We start from the raw sequence: 18057 nt of genomic DNA on the forward strand, positions 1-18057 counted from the left end.
ATCCCCACCTACCTTAGGGGAGAGGTCCTCCGGCACTGGTGGACTCAGTGAGCCTGTGGTTTTACATCTGCTGGGTGGGCTGTGTGGGGGAGTGCTAACAGAACACAGCTTGAGGACAGACAGCTTTCTGTCTCTGCAGTAGAGTAACTTAATGGCTTCCCCTCCCTCACCATCTCCCTGTGGAAGTCCTGAACGACGCTGAAGCCCCTCCCTCCATCCATCTGCTCTGGGTCGGGTAGTTGAGGCCAAGGGGAGCTGAGGGGGAGTAAACCGGATATGGACTTTGGTTTATTGGAAACTTTGGCAAACAGAGGGGTGAGGAAGGAGAGCCCACAGAGCAAAATCAGCCACTTTGGTCAGGGCCAGGCTGTGGTTAAGGTGGGGAGTGGAGAGGATGGGTGACCCGGTCCTTGGTTTGGGGGAGGGGCTGGCTCTGGGGTGCACACACCCATCCGTGCGCAGCCCCGAGGGACTGCGAAGTCGGAGAAAACCACATCTTTCCATTGACCTCTGTATTGTCGGCCCAAAGCCATTCTGGACGATTAGGAGGGGGTGGCGCTACCTTATCTGGGGCGTGCAGACGGGTGGTAGCCTCCTCCTCACCACGCCCCTTTTCTAGGGTCGGGGAGCCGCGGTCACGTTTCATCTCCCTGTCCTAGTACCGTGCTCCCCCAAACAGGTCTGCGCACTCTTAGTGCGCGAGGACACACCGCCTCTCCCCGGGCTCCGGCTTCGGAAAGAGACTGAGGGCGGGTGCTTCGGGAGGCCAGGAGGAGGAGGGCCAGCGGCCGGGGGCGGGGCAGTGGCCGAGGTGAGGGGCTGCGCCAGGGGTTCCACTGTACAGGCAGCTCCGAGGGGGCGGCTCTGGGGGGTAAGGGCGGGGCGGGGGCGGGGGCGGGGTGGGGGCGGAGCTGCGGGGCAGGCGAGCCGGGGCTGGGGCCCCAGTAGCTCAGCCGGAGCACTGCGCACCCAGCCAGTCGTCCCGTCAGGCCGCCCGTCTTACCGCCTGCAGCGCCCGGCCCTTCCTCATGCTGGCATCCCCGGCCCCAGAGACCGAAGTCCCCATGTCCCAGGCGGAGGCTGACCTGCCCCTGCGGCCCCCGCCGCCCCTCGCCGCGGCGGGGCCGCCCCGCCTCGGGCCCCCTCCCCGCCGGGTGCGCCGCTTCTCCGGGAAGGCTGAGCCCCGGCCGCGCTCTTCCCGTCTCAGCCGCCGCAGCTCAGTCGACTTGGGGCTGCTGAGCTCTTGGTTCCAGCCAGCCTCACCCGTTCCGGAGCCCCCTGAACCACCGGACTCCGCTGGTTCCGGCCCCGCGATGAGCCCACCGCCCAGTGCCGAAGAGCCCCCTGAGGGCACGTGGACCGCGGGCGCCCCGGTGAAGCCTGCAGACTCCGAGCGTTCGGAGCCCGCGGGCTCCACAGGAGGGTCGGGGTCCCGGGAACAGCCGAGGATCAGTGAGGCGGCGGCAGCCCGGGAGCGGCGGCGGGAGCAAGAGGAAAAAGAGGACACGGAGACCCAGGCTGTGGCAACGTCCCCGGACGGCCGATACCTCAAGTTTGACATCGAGATTGGACGTGGCTCGTTCAAGACGGTGTATCGAGGGCTGGACACCGACACCACGGTGGAGGTGGCCTGGTGTGAGCTGCAGGTGCGGCTGGGCGCCCCCTCGGTGATGCCACGGGATGGGACCTTTGGAGGTCTTGGGATGGGAGATCCAGGGAACAGCAGCAAGGGGGATGTATTTTTCCAGTCAAATGTCTGGACACTTGTCCCACTTGCTCTGATGGTCCATGGACCTGGCTGATTCCAGGCTGCAGAAGGATAAGCTGAGGCAGGTGGTGTGTGGTAGCTCCCTGTGGATATAAGACATTCTTACTTTACAGGCTCCATCTCAACCCTGAGAGCTGGAAAGAAAAATAAGATGGGAAATTGGGTAGGGAGCCAGCTCAGACCTGAGGGGTGGCTCACCACTTTCCTGCAGTGGTTACCCACTGTCTCCTCCTCTCCCTTCCCCTTAAGTCCTGAGACCCTCAGTGTGATCCTGATCCTCCTTTTTCCTTGCCCTGGATCTTTGCAGATTAGAAGGCTGGAATGATGGATGGAGGCCAGGAGCTGGGACAGGGTCCTCTCCATTTCCAGAAGATGTAGGGCTATTGTAGCAGGACAGGGCCTTCCCACATCCCTTCTGGAACAAACTTCTGGACTTCCCCATGGCTGGGGGAGGGGGAGACAGGGAGCTCCAGCCCTGGCCTGAGTCCAGTCCTGCTCCTCATCCCACTGCCTACCTGAGCTATCCTCTCCCCAGACCAAAAGCACTGAGCCCCATGGGGTTTAGGGGTATGCTGGCTTGAAGGACCTTCCTCCCATAGGGGGGAAACCCAGTTAAGTCTGAGCTTTGGATTCATATTGAGGGGACAGAGCCTGGAGGAAGGGTCCTCCCCTCCAGCCCTGGCACTGAGCTTGCCCCTTGTGCCTGCCAGTGCCACACCCCAGGCTCTAGGCCAGGCCAGGAGAAGCGGCCAAACTAGGGGTGGGAGGGTGGAGAGGGAGATGGGGGAAGGCAAGACAGCTATGGGCAGGGGGCGGTCTCCTGGCACCTGGTCTTGGATGCCTTCTCTCTTTGTCTGTACCTCCCTCTGCAGCCCTTCTGCCTGGATCTAGCAGTTACCAGTTTCTGAGTCCAATCCCCTTACCGGCCCCAATTCTCTGCCCGCCCGCCTGCCTGCTGCCCGCCTGCCCGCTGCCAGCCCCGGGGCGTCCCTTCCCGCTCCAGGGCCGGCCTGGGCGGCTACAAAGGCGCTATTGAGTTCAGAGCTCCTGGACCGGGCTGCATAAAAGCTCTTGTGTCCATGAGGGGGTCCAGGGGGCGGCCCCAGGCCCATAGTGGGCGTGTCCTTGGAGCGGTCCAGCGGGGGCAAACCAGGAACTCGGGGTCTACAATCCTGTTGGCGAATGATACCACCCACCCAGTCCCATCCGTTGGCTCCTACCCTCACCACTCCTCCAAGCCCCGCCGCATGTGTCCCTGTCCCCCTCTTCGTGGGGGCCCTGGGCCTGAGGTGACCGTGACCCCCGTCCCCTACCCCACAGACTCGGAAACTGTCTCGAGCCGAGCGGCAGCGATTCTCCGAGGAGGTGGAGATGCTCAAGGGGCTGCAGCACCCCAACATCGTCCGCTTCTACGACTCCTGGAAGTCGGTGCTGAGGGGCCAGGTTTGCATCGTGCTGGTCACCGAACTCATGACCTCTGGCACGCTCAAGACGTGAGCTCCGCGCCTGCTGGTGGTAGTTGGGAGGACTGGTGGTGGGAGGTCGCCACTGCTTCTGGAGGAGCCCGGCCTCCTCAGACTACACGCAGGTCCCAAACCGGGCTCACTTTCTGTCATCCTCGCCTCTTGAGCGTCTGGAGGCCTGCAGTGCGTCCTAAAGAGTCCTCCACCATGCTACCTCTCTCCTCTCCAAGCTAGCTTATCTTCCTGCAGCGCGCGGGAATCTGGGCTTATCACTTCTCTCCTTAAAACGCTTCGACTTATCCCACCGCCCTCCGGATAAAGTCCATTCTTTCTAGCGACTGCTCACAAAGTCCCTATAGGATCCAGCCTACGTTCCGGACAAATCAAATTCCCAGCACCTCCTCCCACCCTGCGCCGTCACTTGTCTCCGTGCCTTTAAGCACGCCTTCCCTTCTGCCTGCAAGGTCTTCATCTCTTCCCATTTTCATCCTTGAACTCCTACTCATCCTTCAAGACACCACAGAAAAGTTATTTCCTCTAGGAAGCCCTCCCCCACGTCCGGGGCAGCTAGTCATCCCTTCCGGCGCTTCCACAGCACCTTGGCGGCGGCCATATCTTGAATTTACCCGTTTTGTAACCTTCTGTCTACCCGCCACACCCCCTGACTGCCTTTCTGTCTGAGGCCAGGCGAGGATCTGTGCTAGGAGAAGCTAGCGGCCGGTGCGTGGGCGGGAGTGGGTGGGGCTACCGGAGGGGAACCTCCCAGTGGTGGGCTCCCTGCGTATCCTGTGTGTCCCCCGCTCTGACCCTAGCTGTGCGCGCTCCCCTAGATACCTAAGGCGGTTCCGCGAGATGAAACCACGAGTCCTTCAGCGCTGGAGCCGCCAAATCCTGCGTGGGCTCCATTTCCTACACTCCCGGGTACCCCCCATCCTGCACCGAGATCTCAAGTGTGACAACGTCTTTATCACCGGCCCTACGGGCTCTGTTAAGATCGGGGACCTGGGCCTGGCCACGCTCAAGCGCGCCTCCTTCGCCAAGAGCGTCATCGGTGCGTCCCTCCATGAGGACCCTTGCCATTCCTACCCTCCCTCCCCTTCCCCTGTCCGGAGAGAGCCTGGGGACCCTCTCCCCCTAGTAGATTTAGAAGGGGGTTAGAGTTAGAACCCCTCCACGGAGTTAGAAGACCACGGGGAAGATGAGAAGACTTGTGGCACACAAGTCTTCCCCACAACACCCCCCACCCAACACACACACACACACACACACACACACACGAGATGAGACGGGTCTCTTGCACTCCAGAATTCGCGGAGTTGCCCCCACCTCCACTTGTACTTTCAGGGAGAGGGACGAAGCCAGAAAAGAGGCACTGATGTCTGCTGTGGATCCTGCAGGGACCCCGGAGTTCATGGCCCCAGAGATGTACGAGGAAAAGTACGACGAGGCCGTGGACGTGTACGCGTTTGGCATGTGCATGCTGGAGATGGCGACCTCGGAATACCCCTACTCAGAGTGCCAGAATGCCGCTCAAATCTACCGCAAGGTCACCTCGGTGAGAGAGAGAAGAAGGAATCACAAGTCCCCCTTCCATTTGCCTGCCCCAGCCACCCCGCGGTCAGTGCCCTTTCCCTTAATGAAAACGGGGTAGACATAAAGACGCTCTGGTTATTGCATGCACTCACGGCCCTTCCAGTACAAGCTGTTTAGAATAACGATGTGTGTAGCGCTCCCTAAAGATTACAGATGATTCATATCCAATCTCTCATTCGATCCTTTCCGCTGCCCCGCGGGGTGAGCAGGGCAAATGTTCTGCCCTGCATTTCATAAATGAGGACACCGGCTCAGCGAGAGCCTGGTTCAAGGTCGCACAGTCGATACGTGTGTGTTGGGGGGAGGGGGGGTCAGGGCGGGGGCGCTGGGATTTTAAATCACAACTTCTAAACGCGGACCCGGTGCTTCGGCAACTGCAAGCGCTGCCGCCTCGGGCTGGGGCGGAGTGGGAGGGGGAGGTCAGCAGAGAGCTGGGGCACAGAGAGCGGGAGGCCTCATGCAACCCCATTCCCCAGGGCACGAAACCTAACAGCTTCTACAAGGTGAAGATGCCCGAGGTAAAGGAGATCATTGAAGGCTGCATCCGCACGGATAAGAATGAGAGGTGGGTGGAGGGGGCAGGGCGGGAGGGGTGTCGGGGCGGGGGGCGGGCCGGCGGCGGCGGGGCTCGGCTCACGTTGGCACCGCCCTCAGGTTCACCATCCACGACCTTCTGGCTCACGCCTTCTTCCGCGAGGAGCGCGGCGTCCATGTGGAGTTGGCGGAGGAGGACGACGGAGAGAAGCCGGACCTCAAGCTCTGGCTGCGCATGGAGGACGCGCGGCGAGGGGGGCGCCCACGGGACAACCAGGCTATCGAGTTCTTGTTCCAGCTGGGCCGGGACGCGGCCGAAGAGGTGGCTCAGGAGATGGTGAGCGGAGGACAGCATGCCTGCTGCGTAACTGGGCATGTGAGGGGCGTGTGAATGTCAACCGGAGGAGGCAGTGCCTTGCGGGTGCATGTCTGGGTGGTGGGTTGTCTGGGTGGTGGGCTCCACCAAGTCCTCTCCCGAGTCTCCTACAAATGTCTCCCTGCTGCTCTCGCCTTAACGCACCTGCGGGCACACCTAGTGTTCTCCGCAAGTCCAGGATTTCCTTTTTGCAGCCCTGGGTCCCTCAATCTCCCTGTTTTAACTTCCGGTTGATCCGGTTTTCCCGAATTGTCCTTCTCTCCGAGTTATCTATTTTTCTCTTTCTTGTTTCCTCCACCCCATCTTTTTCTTGATCTTGCTTCATGCTTGGAACCGTGCATTTGAGAAAGCCTGTCCGCTCTAGAGTTCAAGTTAAATGCTTCTTTCCACTTCAGCAAGCCCTGCATTACTGGACGGGTCTCCATCAGTCTTGTTTTATACCAGGATACATTCCTATCTTTCTCCTCCACTAGGCTACAAGGTCTTGAGGGCAGAGACTGTGTATTGACCCTTCTGCCCCTGACAGTGCTTAGCCCGTGATGGGAGCTCAGTTAATCACCCACATCCTATAGCCCTTTCATGTGCATCTGATGGTTGTTACCAACCCTGCATAGAGTGATTTTATCTGATTTACTGCTGAGGAAATGAAAGCTCAAAGAAGCTGAATATCTTGTACCAGGTCCCAAGCAAGTAAGTGGCACAACTGACTCAGGTGGTTCAGATTTTGAGTCAGTTCATCCTGCCCCACCTCCTTTACCTGCCCAGTGAAGCTTGTTATTGAAATGAATAAGGATAATGAATAGAAGCTGGTGGACCAGGAGAGAGGCATGTATGAGAGGCAGAAGATGTGGGGGTGGTTTAGGAAGGTCTGAGGTGGTAAGGGAAAGAGTATCATATTCTTGATGGAAAAATGCAGTTGAATGGGTGGGAATCATCTGTTGGTGGATCTGGGTCAAGAACGTAAGAATGTGTTTGAAATAAGACATAGGAGTCAGTCTCTGCAGCCCAGCTCAAACCTGACCTGAGATTGGGACCTGATCCATTACATACAAAGGTTCTTGACTTTGACACTAGTGACATCATTGTTTGGGAGACTGTGCTATGCTGTTGTAGGTTGTTGAGAAGAATCCCTGGCATCAACTTAGTAGATCCCAGTGGGATCACCCCCCAAGTTGTGACAACTAAAAATATCTACAGTATTTTTCTCCACCCCGCCCCCCAGAGCAATTGACTTAGAGTATAACCTTGAACTGGTCACTTACTTTACTTATTTCTAAAATAGGTTTGATAAGACCCATCTCAGAAGGTTGCTGGAAGGATTTAATGATGATATGGTAAAGAGTTGCCAGTTGGATTTCTCTGGTGGTCCAGCAGCTAGGACTCCATGCTCCCAATGCAGGGAGTCCAGGTTTGATCCCTGGTCAGGGAACTAGATTCCACATGCTGCAACTGAAGATCTTACCTCCCACAACAAAGATCCAGTGCAGTCAAGTAAATAAGTGACTTTTAAAAAAAATGCCAGTTGTGGACACAGTGGGTAATCAATATATGTTCCTTTTCTTGTATATCCTAGAGGTCTCAAGAAGGTGTCCTGATGGGGCTTTGTTGGGGAATGGTGAATCTCACCTCAAACTGCATTCCTCACCCTTCCAACTCCAGGTGGCCCTGGGCTTAGTGTGTGAAGCTGATTACCAGCCAGTGGCTCGTGCAGTGCGTGAACGGGTTGCTGCCATCCAGCGAAAGCGTGAGAAGCTGCGCAAAGCTAGGGAGTTGGAGGCCCTCCCCCCAGCGCCGCGACCCCCACCAGCAGCTGTCCCCACGACTCCTGGTCCCTCCGGTGCCTTCCCTCCTGAGCCCGAGGAGCCAGAGGCAGACCAGCACCAGCCCTTCCTCTTCCGCCATGCCAGCTATTCATCTACCACCTGTAAGTCACCTCTGACATCCCAGAACCCTTGACCTCTGCCCCCCTACCAAGAAGTTCAACCCAATAGCATTGTCACTTACCCAGCCTTCCACATCTAGCCAGGGCTCTTTCTGGGAAAGAACTCTCCCACAGCCCCAGACCCCCTCCTTGCTCAGGCAGTCCCCTGCTCAGCCATCACCCCCCTTTATTTCCCCTTTTTTGATCCCCTCCCTCCCCCACCAGCGGATTGCGAGACTGATGGCTACCTCAGCTCCTCCGGCTTCCTGGATGCCTCAGACCCTGCCCTTCAGCCCCCTAGTGGGGTGCCTTCCAGCCCCGCTGAGTCCCATCTCCACCTGCCCGCGGTGAGAGGGGGTCACATGGGGGGGCTCCCAGCCATTCCAAGCCCACGACCTAGCTCTCATCCTATAAAACCCAACACCATGACCCAACACCATGACCCGGCCCCATGTCCTTGGAAATCCACCACTCTTGTCCTCATCTTTATTCCCTCTGCCTAATACCCCAGCACCCTTGATACTATCTTCCTAGAGCCCAACAGTTATCCTCCCCTGACCTCACGAACCCATATCCTGTTTCAGGCTTTCGCTCTATCCATTCCATGTTCTGGCCCTGGCAATGACTTTTCCCCTGGAGAGAGGTAAGTTCTGGTCTGAGTTGGGGCTTCAAGGTGAGCTATATGGAGCTCTGGGGTCCATTGTATTTTCCCTTTTCCAGTTATGCCTCAGATGCAGCATCAGGCCTTAGTGATGTGGGAGAAGGGATGGAACGGATGAGGAGACCCCCAGGGAAAAACCTCCGGCGTAGACCCCGATCCCGGCTTCGGGTCACAAGTGTAAGGAAGGGGCACAGGAGTTCGGGAATAACCTACAGGGCCTGGATGGACCTGTCAGAGGGAGGGGTGTGCGGTCAGCCAGAAAAGGTGAGAAGCACTGTGTCACTCCTACCCAAGAGGCCGCCAGTCATGTTTTCAGTACGAGACTTTGGGGGCAGTATCTGCTTCTCTCGGGTTCCAATCTGGCCACTGTGACTTGGGTGGAGAGGGGTGGGGACACTTGATGAAGACAGAGCTTGACCTCCTCCCCTCTGCTGACTTTGACCCTGAAGGTCTCAGACCAGAATGACAGAGTGGTTGAATGCCAGTTGCAGACGCACAACAGCAAGATGGTGACCTTCCGATTTGATCTGGATGGGGACAGCCCAGAAGAGATTGCAGCTGCCATGGTGAGGGAGAGATGAGAGCACAGTCTATAGATTTGAGACAAGAGTCTCCCTCCTGATGTCCCCGGCTGCTGAACTGCCCCACCCCCCACAATCCAATGACAAGGGTTTCAAAGCTGCCGGGCCCTCAGTGCAGTGAAACTGAAGACTTATCTGCCCTTGTTTGGGAGGAGATTTCTGTTTATCCAGGGAGGCTTGGATCCTCAGCTGGAGCAATTTGAGACTAACACAAGGTATCCACAAGTGCTGCGGTGAAGTGGACACTAGACACGTGATGCTGTGGTTATAAGGAAAGGATCAGCAGTGGAAGAGGAAGGACTCACGCAAGGTCTTGACAGATGGGTCAGAATGGCAGTGATGAGTGGAAAGGGCGTGTCTAGTGGTGGTATGGCAAAGGAGAGGCATGGGAACAGGGAGTGACTTGAAGTATAGGGCTGGGAGGGCTTCTTGAGGAGACCTTTGTCACTGGAATTAAGGGTTCCTCTTGGAAGCAATAAGATCCTGCTGTAAAGCAGAGAACTATATTCAGTATCCTAGGTAGTAAACCATAATGGAAAAGAATATTAAGAAAGAATGTGTGTGTGTGTGTATATATATATATATATATAATCACTTTGTTGTACGGCAAAACTTAACACAACATTGTAAATCAATTATACTTCAATTTAAAAAAAGTTTTGTAGAAGTGAGGTTGGGCATGTAATGTGTGCTTAAGCATGTAATGTGTAATGGAGTCTTAAGAGTTAGAGTGTAACACCGTGAGAATAGGTTTTAAGAAGACTGTTCTGTTGTGGGATGTAGGAGAGGGCTGTGGGTAGGGTATCCAGTTGGGAGATGGATGCAAGAAGCCAGGTGTGGTCCAAGCAGAGAATGGATTATGGGGGAGGAGGAAGGAGAGGGGTGAATCTGGGGGTTATTTTGGGAAAATAACCTACTGTGTCATCCAATGATTGATTGACTTAGTACAGTGTACATAGAAGATGGTCAGTAAGTACTTGATGAGTTGATATGAGAGGGAGTTAGGGTGAGGGATATCAAGGGTGACCTGTAGCTTGGAGGAACTCATGGGAATAGGCCATCAAAGGAGATAAGAAGTTTTAAAATGAGAGTATGGCTTTGTTTTTTGGAGGGGGATGAGCTTGAATGACAGAGGGGCAGGCAAGATAAGATCCTGCATAAGTAAACAGAATATGGTTCAGGCAGGACTGGGAGAGGAGTGGATCTGGGAGTCTCAGCACAAAGTTGAACATGAGTGAAGATGGGCCTGCAAAGCCAGAGGCATAGAGGAGTATCTTAGTAGACACCCCCAGTTCTGGAACTGGGAGCAGGGATAGGTTATCAAAGGACAGAGATGGAACCTGAGAAATAGAAGGAACTCTGGAATATTTTAGTAAAAACGGAAGAAGGAGATTGCTTCGAGGAGGCATAGGGTGAGGCCTGAGGCAAGACCACACTGGCTTTTGTCAGGAGGAGGTCTTTGTGGGAGACCAGTTTCAGTGGAGTGGGGGCGGTGGCTGCCAGCCTCTGGGGTGCAGGAGGGAAGGGAATGAAGTAAACGTCAGACTTCAGGAACTCCCTCTAAAGCTTCTTCTCCATCATGTCATTCAGCTTGTGTCCGGGATAAAAACAAAACAGCACCTGGCATGCAGGCTTATCAACTTCTGTCAAGCCACTCAGCCCTTTAGGAATCTTTCATCCAGCCACACTGGTTTCTGAATGGTCCTCTGGAGAGGCCTAAGTGCCTTTTCAGCTTCTGCTTCCATCTCTTCAGGGGTCTCTCTCCATAGGAGCTTTCTCTATGAGCTTTCAGGCCCAATTCAGATCCCATACAACCAGAGGGACCCTGTCCCTCAACCCAGGGTCCATTGCCTTCTTTTCTTTCCTTACTAGCCCACCCTCCCTTCCTCTGCAGCAGAATTCTCTCAAGACTTTAAATTTGCTTTTTTGCCCCCAAATCGACAGTGGCTACCTTTGGTTACAAAGGTCCAAATTCTGCAGCGTGGCCTTTAAAATTCACAGCACTCTCAGCTATACTTCAGTCTTCGCTATTTTGTGAATGTGCCCTTTGCTGCCTCAGAACAGTGCAGAACAGAGGAAAGGATGGAGGTTCACATAAGACCTGAGTTCCAACTTCAGCTCTGTTAGCTACTAATTTGGCAAACTTGGACAAGTTTCTTAACCTTTCTGAATGGCATCAGTAAAACGCAGGGGATGTTACTTATTTGGCAAAGATGTTCTGATGGGCTTCCCTGGTGGCTCAGATGGTAAAGAATCTGCCTGCAGTGCAGGAGACCCGCCTTTGATCGTTGGGTCAGGAAGATCCCCTGGAGAAGCAAATGGCAACCCACTCCAGTGTTCTTGCCTGGAGAATTCCATGGACAGAGGAGCCTGGAGGGCTACAGTCCATTGGATAGCGAAGAGTTGGGACGCAACTAAGTGACTAACAGTTCTCACTTTTCTGATGTAATATATGAGAAATGATATAGCATGTATGAGAAGTGAAATGATAAAAGTATGGGAAATGTCCACATGTGGTAGGTCCTCAATAAAGGGTTGCTTTTTCTTAGTCATCCTTCAAGGCTCAGCTCTGGAGCCATCTCAGCTCCCCGCTGTCCTCTGAAGTGGTATGAACTGCTTTCTTCTTGGAATGGTGTTTTATTTTATTTATTTCTACTTATTTATTTATTTTTGGCCAACCCATGTGGCAGGTGGGATCTTTCCCCACCAGGGATTGAACCCAGGCCCCCTGCTTTGGGAGCACAGAGTCTTAACCACTGGACCACCAGGGAAGTCCTGGAATGGCATTTTTAAAAATCATGGTAAAAAACACATAAAGTTTCTCATTTTAACCGTCCTGAAGTGTACAGGTCAGTAGTGTAAAGTATATTTATATTGTTGGGCAATAGGTCTCTGGAACCGTTTTATCTTGCCAATCTGAATCTCTACCCATTAAACAGTGGCTCTCCCTTTTCCCCTCCGGGAATAGCACTTTTATCTGTACCTAAGTCATAAATGCCTTGCCTGCCTTGGGCTGACTTGCAGTCTATCGAGTTATGTATGTGTGTGTCTCTTCCACTAAGATTTTGGGCTTCTTTGGGACCAGGACAGTGTTTCCTGCTTCCTTGTTCCCTCAAAGAATCTAGCCTATGCCTGGTGCATAAAACACTCAAGAAGTGTTTGTAGACCTGAATCCTGGCGCATAAAACACTCAAGAAGTGTTTGTAGAGGGAGGTGGGAGGGGGGATCGGGATGGGGAATACGTGTAAATCTATGGCTGATTCATATCAATGTATGACAAAACCCACTGAAATGTTGTGAAGTAATTAGCCTCCAACTAATAAAAAAAAAAAAGTGTTTATAGACCTGAATGTTATATTTATCACATATTGCCTTATTTTTACTTTGTGGAGCTGTGTGTATGTGGATCTGTGTGGCACATTTTACAAGCTATATGAGAGCAGGAGTTGTGTCCAAAAGCAGGTGAGGCATCAGTGGAAATATAACTCAGGTTTTGGCTTTAGACAGATCTGGGTGCAAATCCCGTGATCTTGGGAAGACTGAACTGCACCTCGTTGAGCATTGGTTAGCATAACTCTAAAGTAGGGGTGTTCATGTAGACCACAGTAAGCTGTTGTTGGTGTCAAATGTGATAAGATAGTAAAGATCTGGTATAAACACGCTGGCTATGAAGGTTAGCTCCCTTCCTCTACGCTGTATTTCTCCTTACAACCACACAGTGCCTGGCACACAGTTGATGTTTACTAAATACTCGTTTTAGATTGATGAGCAGAAGCAGTGGGGTGAAGGGTTGGTTTTTTAAAGAGTTCACTTTGGGACAAGTGGAATTAACCGAGCCCCCCCTTCCCCTTCCTACTGACACTCACCAGGTGTATAATGAGTTCATTCTGCCCTCGGAGCGAGCTGGATTCCTGAACCGGATTCGGGAGATTATCCAGCGAGTGGAGACCCTGTTGAAGAGAGATACTGGCCCTGCGGAGGCTGCTGAAGACCCTCTGAGTCCCCAGGTCAGACCCCTGTGGGTACCTCCAGGGGGATGGGACTTTGCTACAGGCTTAATTACTCTTTGCCTCCACCAGCCCCCTTGGATCTAACTTGTCTTCATCTCTAGGATCCCAAAACAATAGCTCTTCCCCCATTTGAGAGTTTGATGAAAGCCATGGACTCTTGTTCCAGAAAAATGTGTTCAGTACATACTTTTAACTCAGTATTTTGTCATAATTTCAGACCTACAGAGAAGTTACAATAGTTGTACAAAGAACTCCTGGGTGCTCTGTCTAGATTTGCTAGTAGTATTTTGTTACATGACCTCTGGCCTTCTCCCTTCCTCTCTCCCCATCCACCTGTGTGCATGCATTCTTTTTTTGGAACCATTTAAGTTGCAGATGTTGTGCCCCTTTACCACTAAATATTTCTTGAAAACACTTTTGAATCCCTTGAAACTCATCTGTGGACTCATAGAGGCTCATGAGTCCTGGCTTAAGATGCCCAGCCTGGAACCTTCCATCTAAGACTCAACTCTTCCCACTGTGACATTTCTCTCTCTCAGGAGGAGCCAGCACCACTGCCTGCTCTCCTGGGGTACCCCCCAGATCCGCCCAGGGGTATGTACTGCATTCTGTCCCTACTCATCCCACCCCTGGGGTTGCTCCATGGGACTGGATGACTGGAATCTCAACCTTCCCTCCCTCTCTTCCCAGCAGAGCTCCAGAGCAGCACCTCCCTGGAGCAGAGATGCTGGGCAGCTTTCTCTGCCTCCACATCTCCTGGAACCTCCTTGTCTTCTGGAAACTCCTTTTCTCCTGGAACCCCTGTTTTCCCAAGTCCCATCCTTCCCATCACTTCTCCCCCATGTCATCTCAGCCCCTCCTCATTCTCCCCAGTTTCTTCTCAGGCCTCCTCAAATCTCTCTCCATGCCCCCCAAGCTGCCCACTTCCATTCCCCCCCAGTGCACCCCAGTTTCCAGTCCCATCTGCTCAGTTTCCACAGAGTTCTGTCCTCCCCGATTGTTTCCAGGTCACTGTCACTCCTCCCTCCTTTCCCCCCTGCCCCTCTGCTTGTCCCCTCCCCTCCACCACTGCAGCCCCTCTCCTCTCTCTGGCCAGTGCCTTCTCTCTGGCTGTGATGACCGTGGCTCAGTCCCTGCTGTCCCCGGCCCCTGGGCTCCTGTCCCAGTCTCCTCCAGCTCCTTCTGGTCCTCTCCCTAGCCTGCCCCCTCCCACTCCCAGTACTCCTTGTGGCCAGGAGCGGCCTTCATCGCTGACAGCTGAGATGGAGAGTGAGGTGAGTAGGAAACCAAGAGGGGATGATTGGGTGCCAGGGGGTGGGGGCGGGTGGGCTTCATTCTGGATCATTTCTCTACTCACAGACCCACACTTTATAGGCCTCTCCGAATCTTGGTCGGTCACTCCCGGGTGAAGCCAGATTGGCGCCCATCTCGGAAGGTGAGACCTTTGACTACTGACCCTCCCCTGCCCATCATTCTCAGTGACTATTTCCTACCAGTGATTTCTCTTCCTTCTTGCCTGATGCCTTCTTTGTCTTGCTACAGAGGGAAAGCCTCAGCTTGTTGGGCGCTTCCAAGTGACTTCATCCAAGGAGCCAGCTGAGCCTCTTCCCCTGCAGCTGGCACCCCCAACTCCCTCTGGCTCCCCGAAGCCTCAAACCCCTCAGCTGACCTCGGAGAGCTCGGACACGGAGGACAGTGCTGGAGCCAGGCCAGAGGCCAGGGAGGCTCTGGCTGAAAGTGACCGTGCAGCTGAGGGCCTAGGGGCTGGAGCTGAAGAGGAAGGGGACGATGGGCAGGGACCCCAAGCAGGGGGCAGCCCTCCACCCCTGAGCCATCCCAGCCCAGTGTGGATGAGCTACTCCTGTAACAGCCTGTGTCTGAGCAGTGAGGAGTCAGAGAGCAGTGGAGAGGACGAGGAATTCTGGGCTGAGCTACAGAATCTTCGGCAGAAGTGAGTCTGGGGAGAATGGCGGGCAGGAGGTGGACTTGCCAGAGCCAAATGTTGGGCCGGCCCTCTCATGGCCCTGGTGTGTCCTCAGGCACTTGGCAGAGGTGGAGGCACTACAGACACTACAGAAACAGGAAATCGAGGACTTGTATGGCAGGCTTGGGAAGCAGCCCCCGCCAGGGATCGTGGCCCCTGCTGCTATGCTGTCCAGCCGCCAGCGCCGCCTCTCCAAGGGCAGCTTCCCCACCTCACGGCGCAACAGCCTGCAGCGTTCTGAGCCCCTGGGCCCCGGTGAGACAGAAGTCACCAGCTCCCATTGTTCCAGGGTCCCCTCCCTAGTGATCTGGCTTTCTTTCAGGCCCTGGGGGTCTGCCCCTTGGTGTGGGGGGACTCGCCCCCCACTTTCTCCTGCGGCCCCTCCCCTCATTGAGTGCTCTCCCTCCCCATCCTGCACCCAGGCATCATGCGAAGGAACTCCCTGAGCGGCAGCAGCACCGGCTCCCAGGAGCAGCGGGCAAGCAAGGGGGTGACATTCGCCGGGGATGTTGGCAGGATGGTGAGGGCGGGCCCAAGGGAGGGAGAGCCCAGGGAATGGTAACTGGCTTCAGCTGCAGCCTCCTCCAGCTCTGGAGGTTCCTTAGGACTTCTTCTTTTCCCTCCAGTGAATTCTGAACAGAGGCCATGTGTCTCACCCACACCTGGGCCCACCATGGAGCTTGTGCCCTTAGAATCTGCTGACCAGCACAACCCTGCAAGGAAGACCTCAGCACTGAGGGAGCAGGCGTGGACCTGCTGCTCCGCTAGAAGAGCCAAACATGTGGGAACTGTTTGCTGTGTGTAGAAGGTGTACGTTCTGTAAATCCTCATCCTTGCCACCTCCCCAGCAGAGAGAGAACCACTAAACAGTCCCACCTGAGTCCAGATGCTTCTAGAAGGCACACTCCCAGTTGGGCAGGAGAAGGGAGAATTAGTAGCAGCCAATAAAAGTTCTGGAACCTAGAACCTGGCAAATCTGTATGGATCTTAGAAACAGGGCAAAGCTCTGTGGGGGAACTTCCCTGGTGGTCTGGTGGTTAAGGACCCATCTCTCAGTGCGAGGGACTAGGGTTCCATCCCTAGTCAGAGAAGACTGCACATGCCACAGGGCCGCTAAGCCCATGTACCACAACCGCGGAGCCTGCACGCCCTAGAGCCTGTGCTGTGCCGAGAGAAGCCACTGCAATAAGAAGCCCACGCACCACGGCGAAGAGTAGCGCCTGCTTGCTGCAACTAGAGAAAACCCAGGAGTAGCGATGAAGAACTAGCACAGCCAAAAAAGCTTTGTAGTAGGGTAAGGCAGGGGAGGATTTAGAAGGAATTCCCCTCTCACAATGGGAGGCAGGGGTGGAACCCAGCCTTCGGGCTTCCTGCCAGCAGTTCATGAAGAAACTGCAAGGTCAATAATCCACCTGACCAAGCTAAGATTCCACCCAGACTCCACCTTAGGCCTACACAAGCAGGCCCCAGTGGAAGTTAATGAAAGCTGCTTGTCCATCCTTCCTTTACCTCTGGAGAAGGGAGAAGGCAGTAAAGTTGAGCGTAGTGTGTCCTGAGAGTTGAGGACAGAAGAGTGACCTTCCTCCCCGCCCCCAAGAGCTGGTTCAGTCTCAAAACGGCCCAGTGACCCACCACAATCTCTCCCTTAAGTCAGGTGGAACGATCTCATGGAAAAAGTAATTCTAGTTAAACATTTACAGCTCCCTGGGGCAGTGGTGGCTCAGATGGTAAAGTGTCTGCCCACAGTGCGGGAGACCTGGGTTCAATCCCTGGGTCCGGAAGATCCCCTAGAGAAGGAAAAGGCAACCCACTCCAGTACTCTTGCCTGGAAAATTCCATGGACAGAGGAGCCTTGTAAAAGCTACAGTCCATGGAGTTGCAAAGAGTTGGACACAACTGAGCGACTTCACTTGGGGCAATATCACTGCTGCAGCTGCTGCCTGTGAAGTGCTTCAGCATGAAGTGTCAGCCCCAACACACTCATTGGACTTGGAGAGAAATGATTCAGTTTATTACTTTCAACCTGACCCCATCTTTCCCATTTTAGGCTCCAACACTGCACATAGCTGCCACACCCACCCCCATAATAGCCCACCTCTTGTCCTCCACCCTCCAAATCGGCCCCCAGGGGAGTTTAAGAGGACTAAACCATGAAGTCAATGCTTGGGAAAAGCCAAGGTGGATACTTCAAACAAGGAAACAAACTAGGAAACAAACAAAGGGGTCAGTGGCCACACAGAATCAAGGTTAGGTGGGCGTTGTTCCCTTGACAATGGCACAAACCCCCGGCCTTGGACCCCTATCATGGTCCAAAGTTAGTAAGACGGCCAGCAATGCAGGCTTCAATTTCTACAGGATCATGGAGCATCATCCACCATGTGAAGGGACTCCAGCAGGTTAGACATGCACCATGCCCATCTGGATCAGTGTCCTGATGCCCTTTCCAGAGCTCGGGCTCGAGCAGCTTTGGCCTCATCTTCCAGCTCATCCAGGAAACGCTCCTGGGACACCGAGTAGAAGGTGTAACCATCTGGGGAGGTGGGTTCAGGAAACCACGTGGAATATGCGCATTCCCTTTTCTGATCTGCTCCACCACCTTTGTTTATCTCATCCTCCCAAATCACCTTCTGCCCTCTGCTCCTCTGAGCCCTGACCCCGACTCCGTTATCATTAATAAATTATATTAAAAGAGCACCTTTACAATGACAAAGTAAGGTACACTTAAATTCTTGGCTCGGCGTTAGAAGTAGCCAAGGTTTTCATAGCTCCGGCTCTTTCTACACCCCCGCACTGCCCTCCTACACACCTTTGCTGCCCTTCCCCTGCCCCCATAGGCGGTCTCTCCGAGTCTATAGTCCAGATGGATACAAATTGCTAATACCAGGGCCCCAATGCCCAGGCCAGTCACGATGTTCCGCGTCCGCCGTTGTGGCAGCGTCTTCTGCCACTGGGCGAGCTGCGCCTGCCGCATAAATTGTAGTTGTGCAGGAGTCAGCTTCTCCCGAGTCGGGTCGATGCGCTGAGCCAGCGGGGCCTTTCCGCTTTTGGCATCCACCGGGTCTCCAGCTCCGGGTGCCGCCATGTTGCCGCTCTTGCCCTTCGCCGGTCCCGGGGCGCGGTGCTTGCTGGGAATGGCAGTCCTCGGCCTCGGAAGGGAACCCTGGGA

General features: G+C 54.5%; 2 protein-coding genes across 3 annotated transcripts; one reads left to right on the plus strand and one right to left on the minus strand.

Moving 5' to 3' along the window:
* The first annotated feature begins 39 nt into the window (after positions 1-39).
* WNK4 (WNK lysine deficient protein kinase 4) lies at positions 40-17112 on the plus strand. 2 transcript variants are annotated; one of them, XM_061144088.1, is made up of 20 exons: positions 40-811; positions 1208-1646; positions 3089-3261; positions 4062-4282; positions 4629-4786; positions 5301-5389; positions 5479-5695; positions 7394-7658; positions 7881-8002; positions 8240-8298; positions 8376-8493; positions 8766-8882; positions 12767-12904; positions 13447-13501; positions 13598-14181; positions 14282-14342; positions 14450-14858; positions 14947-15146; positions 15314-15411; positions 15518-17112. In XM_061144088.1, exons 2-20 carry the CDS (start codon positions 1314-1316, stop codon positions 15518-15520), a joined length of 3420 nt encoding a protein of 1139 aa, XP_061000071.1. In that variant the 5' UTR covers positions 40-811; positions 1208-1313; the 3' UTR covers positions 15521-17112. The 2 variants fall into 2 exon arrangements, with proteins under 2 accessions (XP_061000071.1, XP_061000070.1); XM_061144087.1 differs by lacking the exon at positions 40-811 and having other exon boundaries at positions 1029-1646.
* LOC133057517 (cytochrome c oxidase assembly factor 3 homolog, mitochondrial) lies at positions 16886-18017 on the minus strand. The gene is made up of 2 exons (XM_061144091.1): positions 17760-18017; positions 16886-17421 (listed from the first exon to the last, which is right to left on the minus strand). The coding sequence occupies exons 1-2, from the start codon at positions 17971-17973 to the stop codon at positions 17315-17317; spliced, it is 321 nt and encodes a 106-aa protein (XP_061000074.1). The 5' UTR covers positions 17974-18017; the 3' UTR covers positions 16886-17314.
* Positions 18018-18057: the final 40 nt, after the last annotated feature.

The sequence above is a fragment of the Dama dama genome, chromosome 5 (genome assembly GCF_033118175.1).
Source record: "Dama dama isolate Ldn47 chromosome 5, ASM3311817v1, whole genome shotgun sequence".
NCBI classification, from domain to species: Eukaryota; Metazoa; Chordata; class Mammalia; order Artiodactyla; family Cervidae; genus Dama; species Dama dama.

Coding starts and splice junctions, on each gene's coding strand:
- WNK4 (XM_061144087.1), top strand. CDS start 1,029: ATGCTGGCATCCCCGGCCCCAGAGACCGAAGTCCCCATGTCCCAGGCG. Junction 5,390..5,478: donor CGCACGGATAAGAATGAGAG/GTGGGTGGAGGG, acceptor CACCGCCCTCAG/GTTCACCATCCACGACCTTC. Junction 8,494..8,765: donor CCCGGCTTCGGGTCACAAGT/GTAAGGAAGGGG, acceptor TTGACCCTGAAG/GTCTCAGACCAGAATGACAG.
- LOC133057517 (XM_061144091.1), bottom strand. CDS start 17,973: ATGGCGGCACCCGGAGCTGGAGACCCGGTGGATGCCAAAAGCGGAAAG. Junction 17,422..17,759: donor GGCCCTGGTATTAGCAATTT/GTATCCATCTGG, acceptor CCACCTCCCCAG/ATGGTTACACCTTCTACTCG.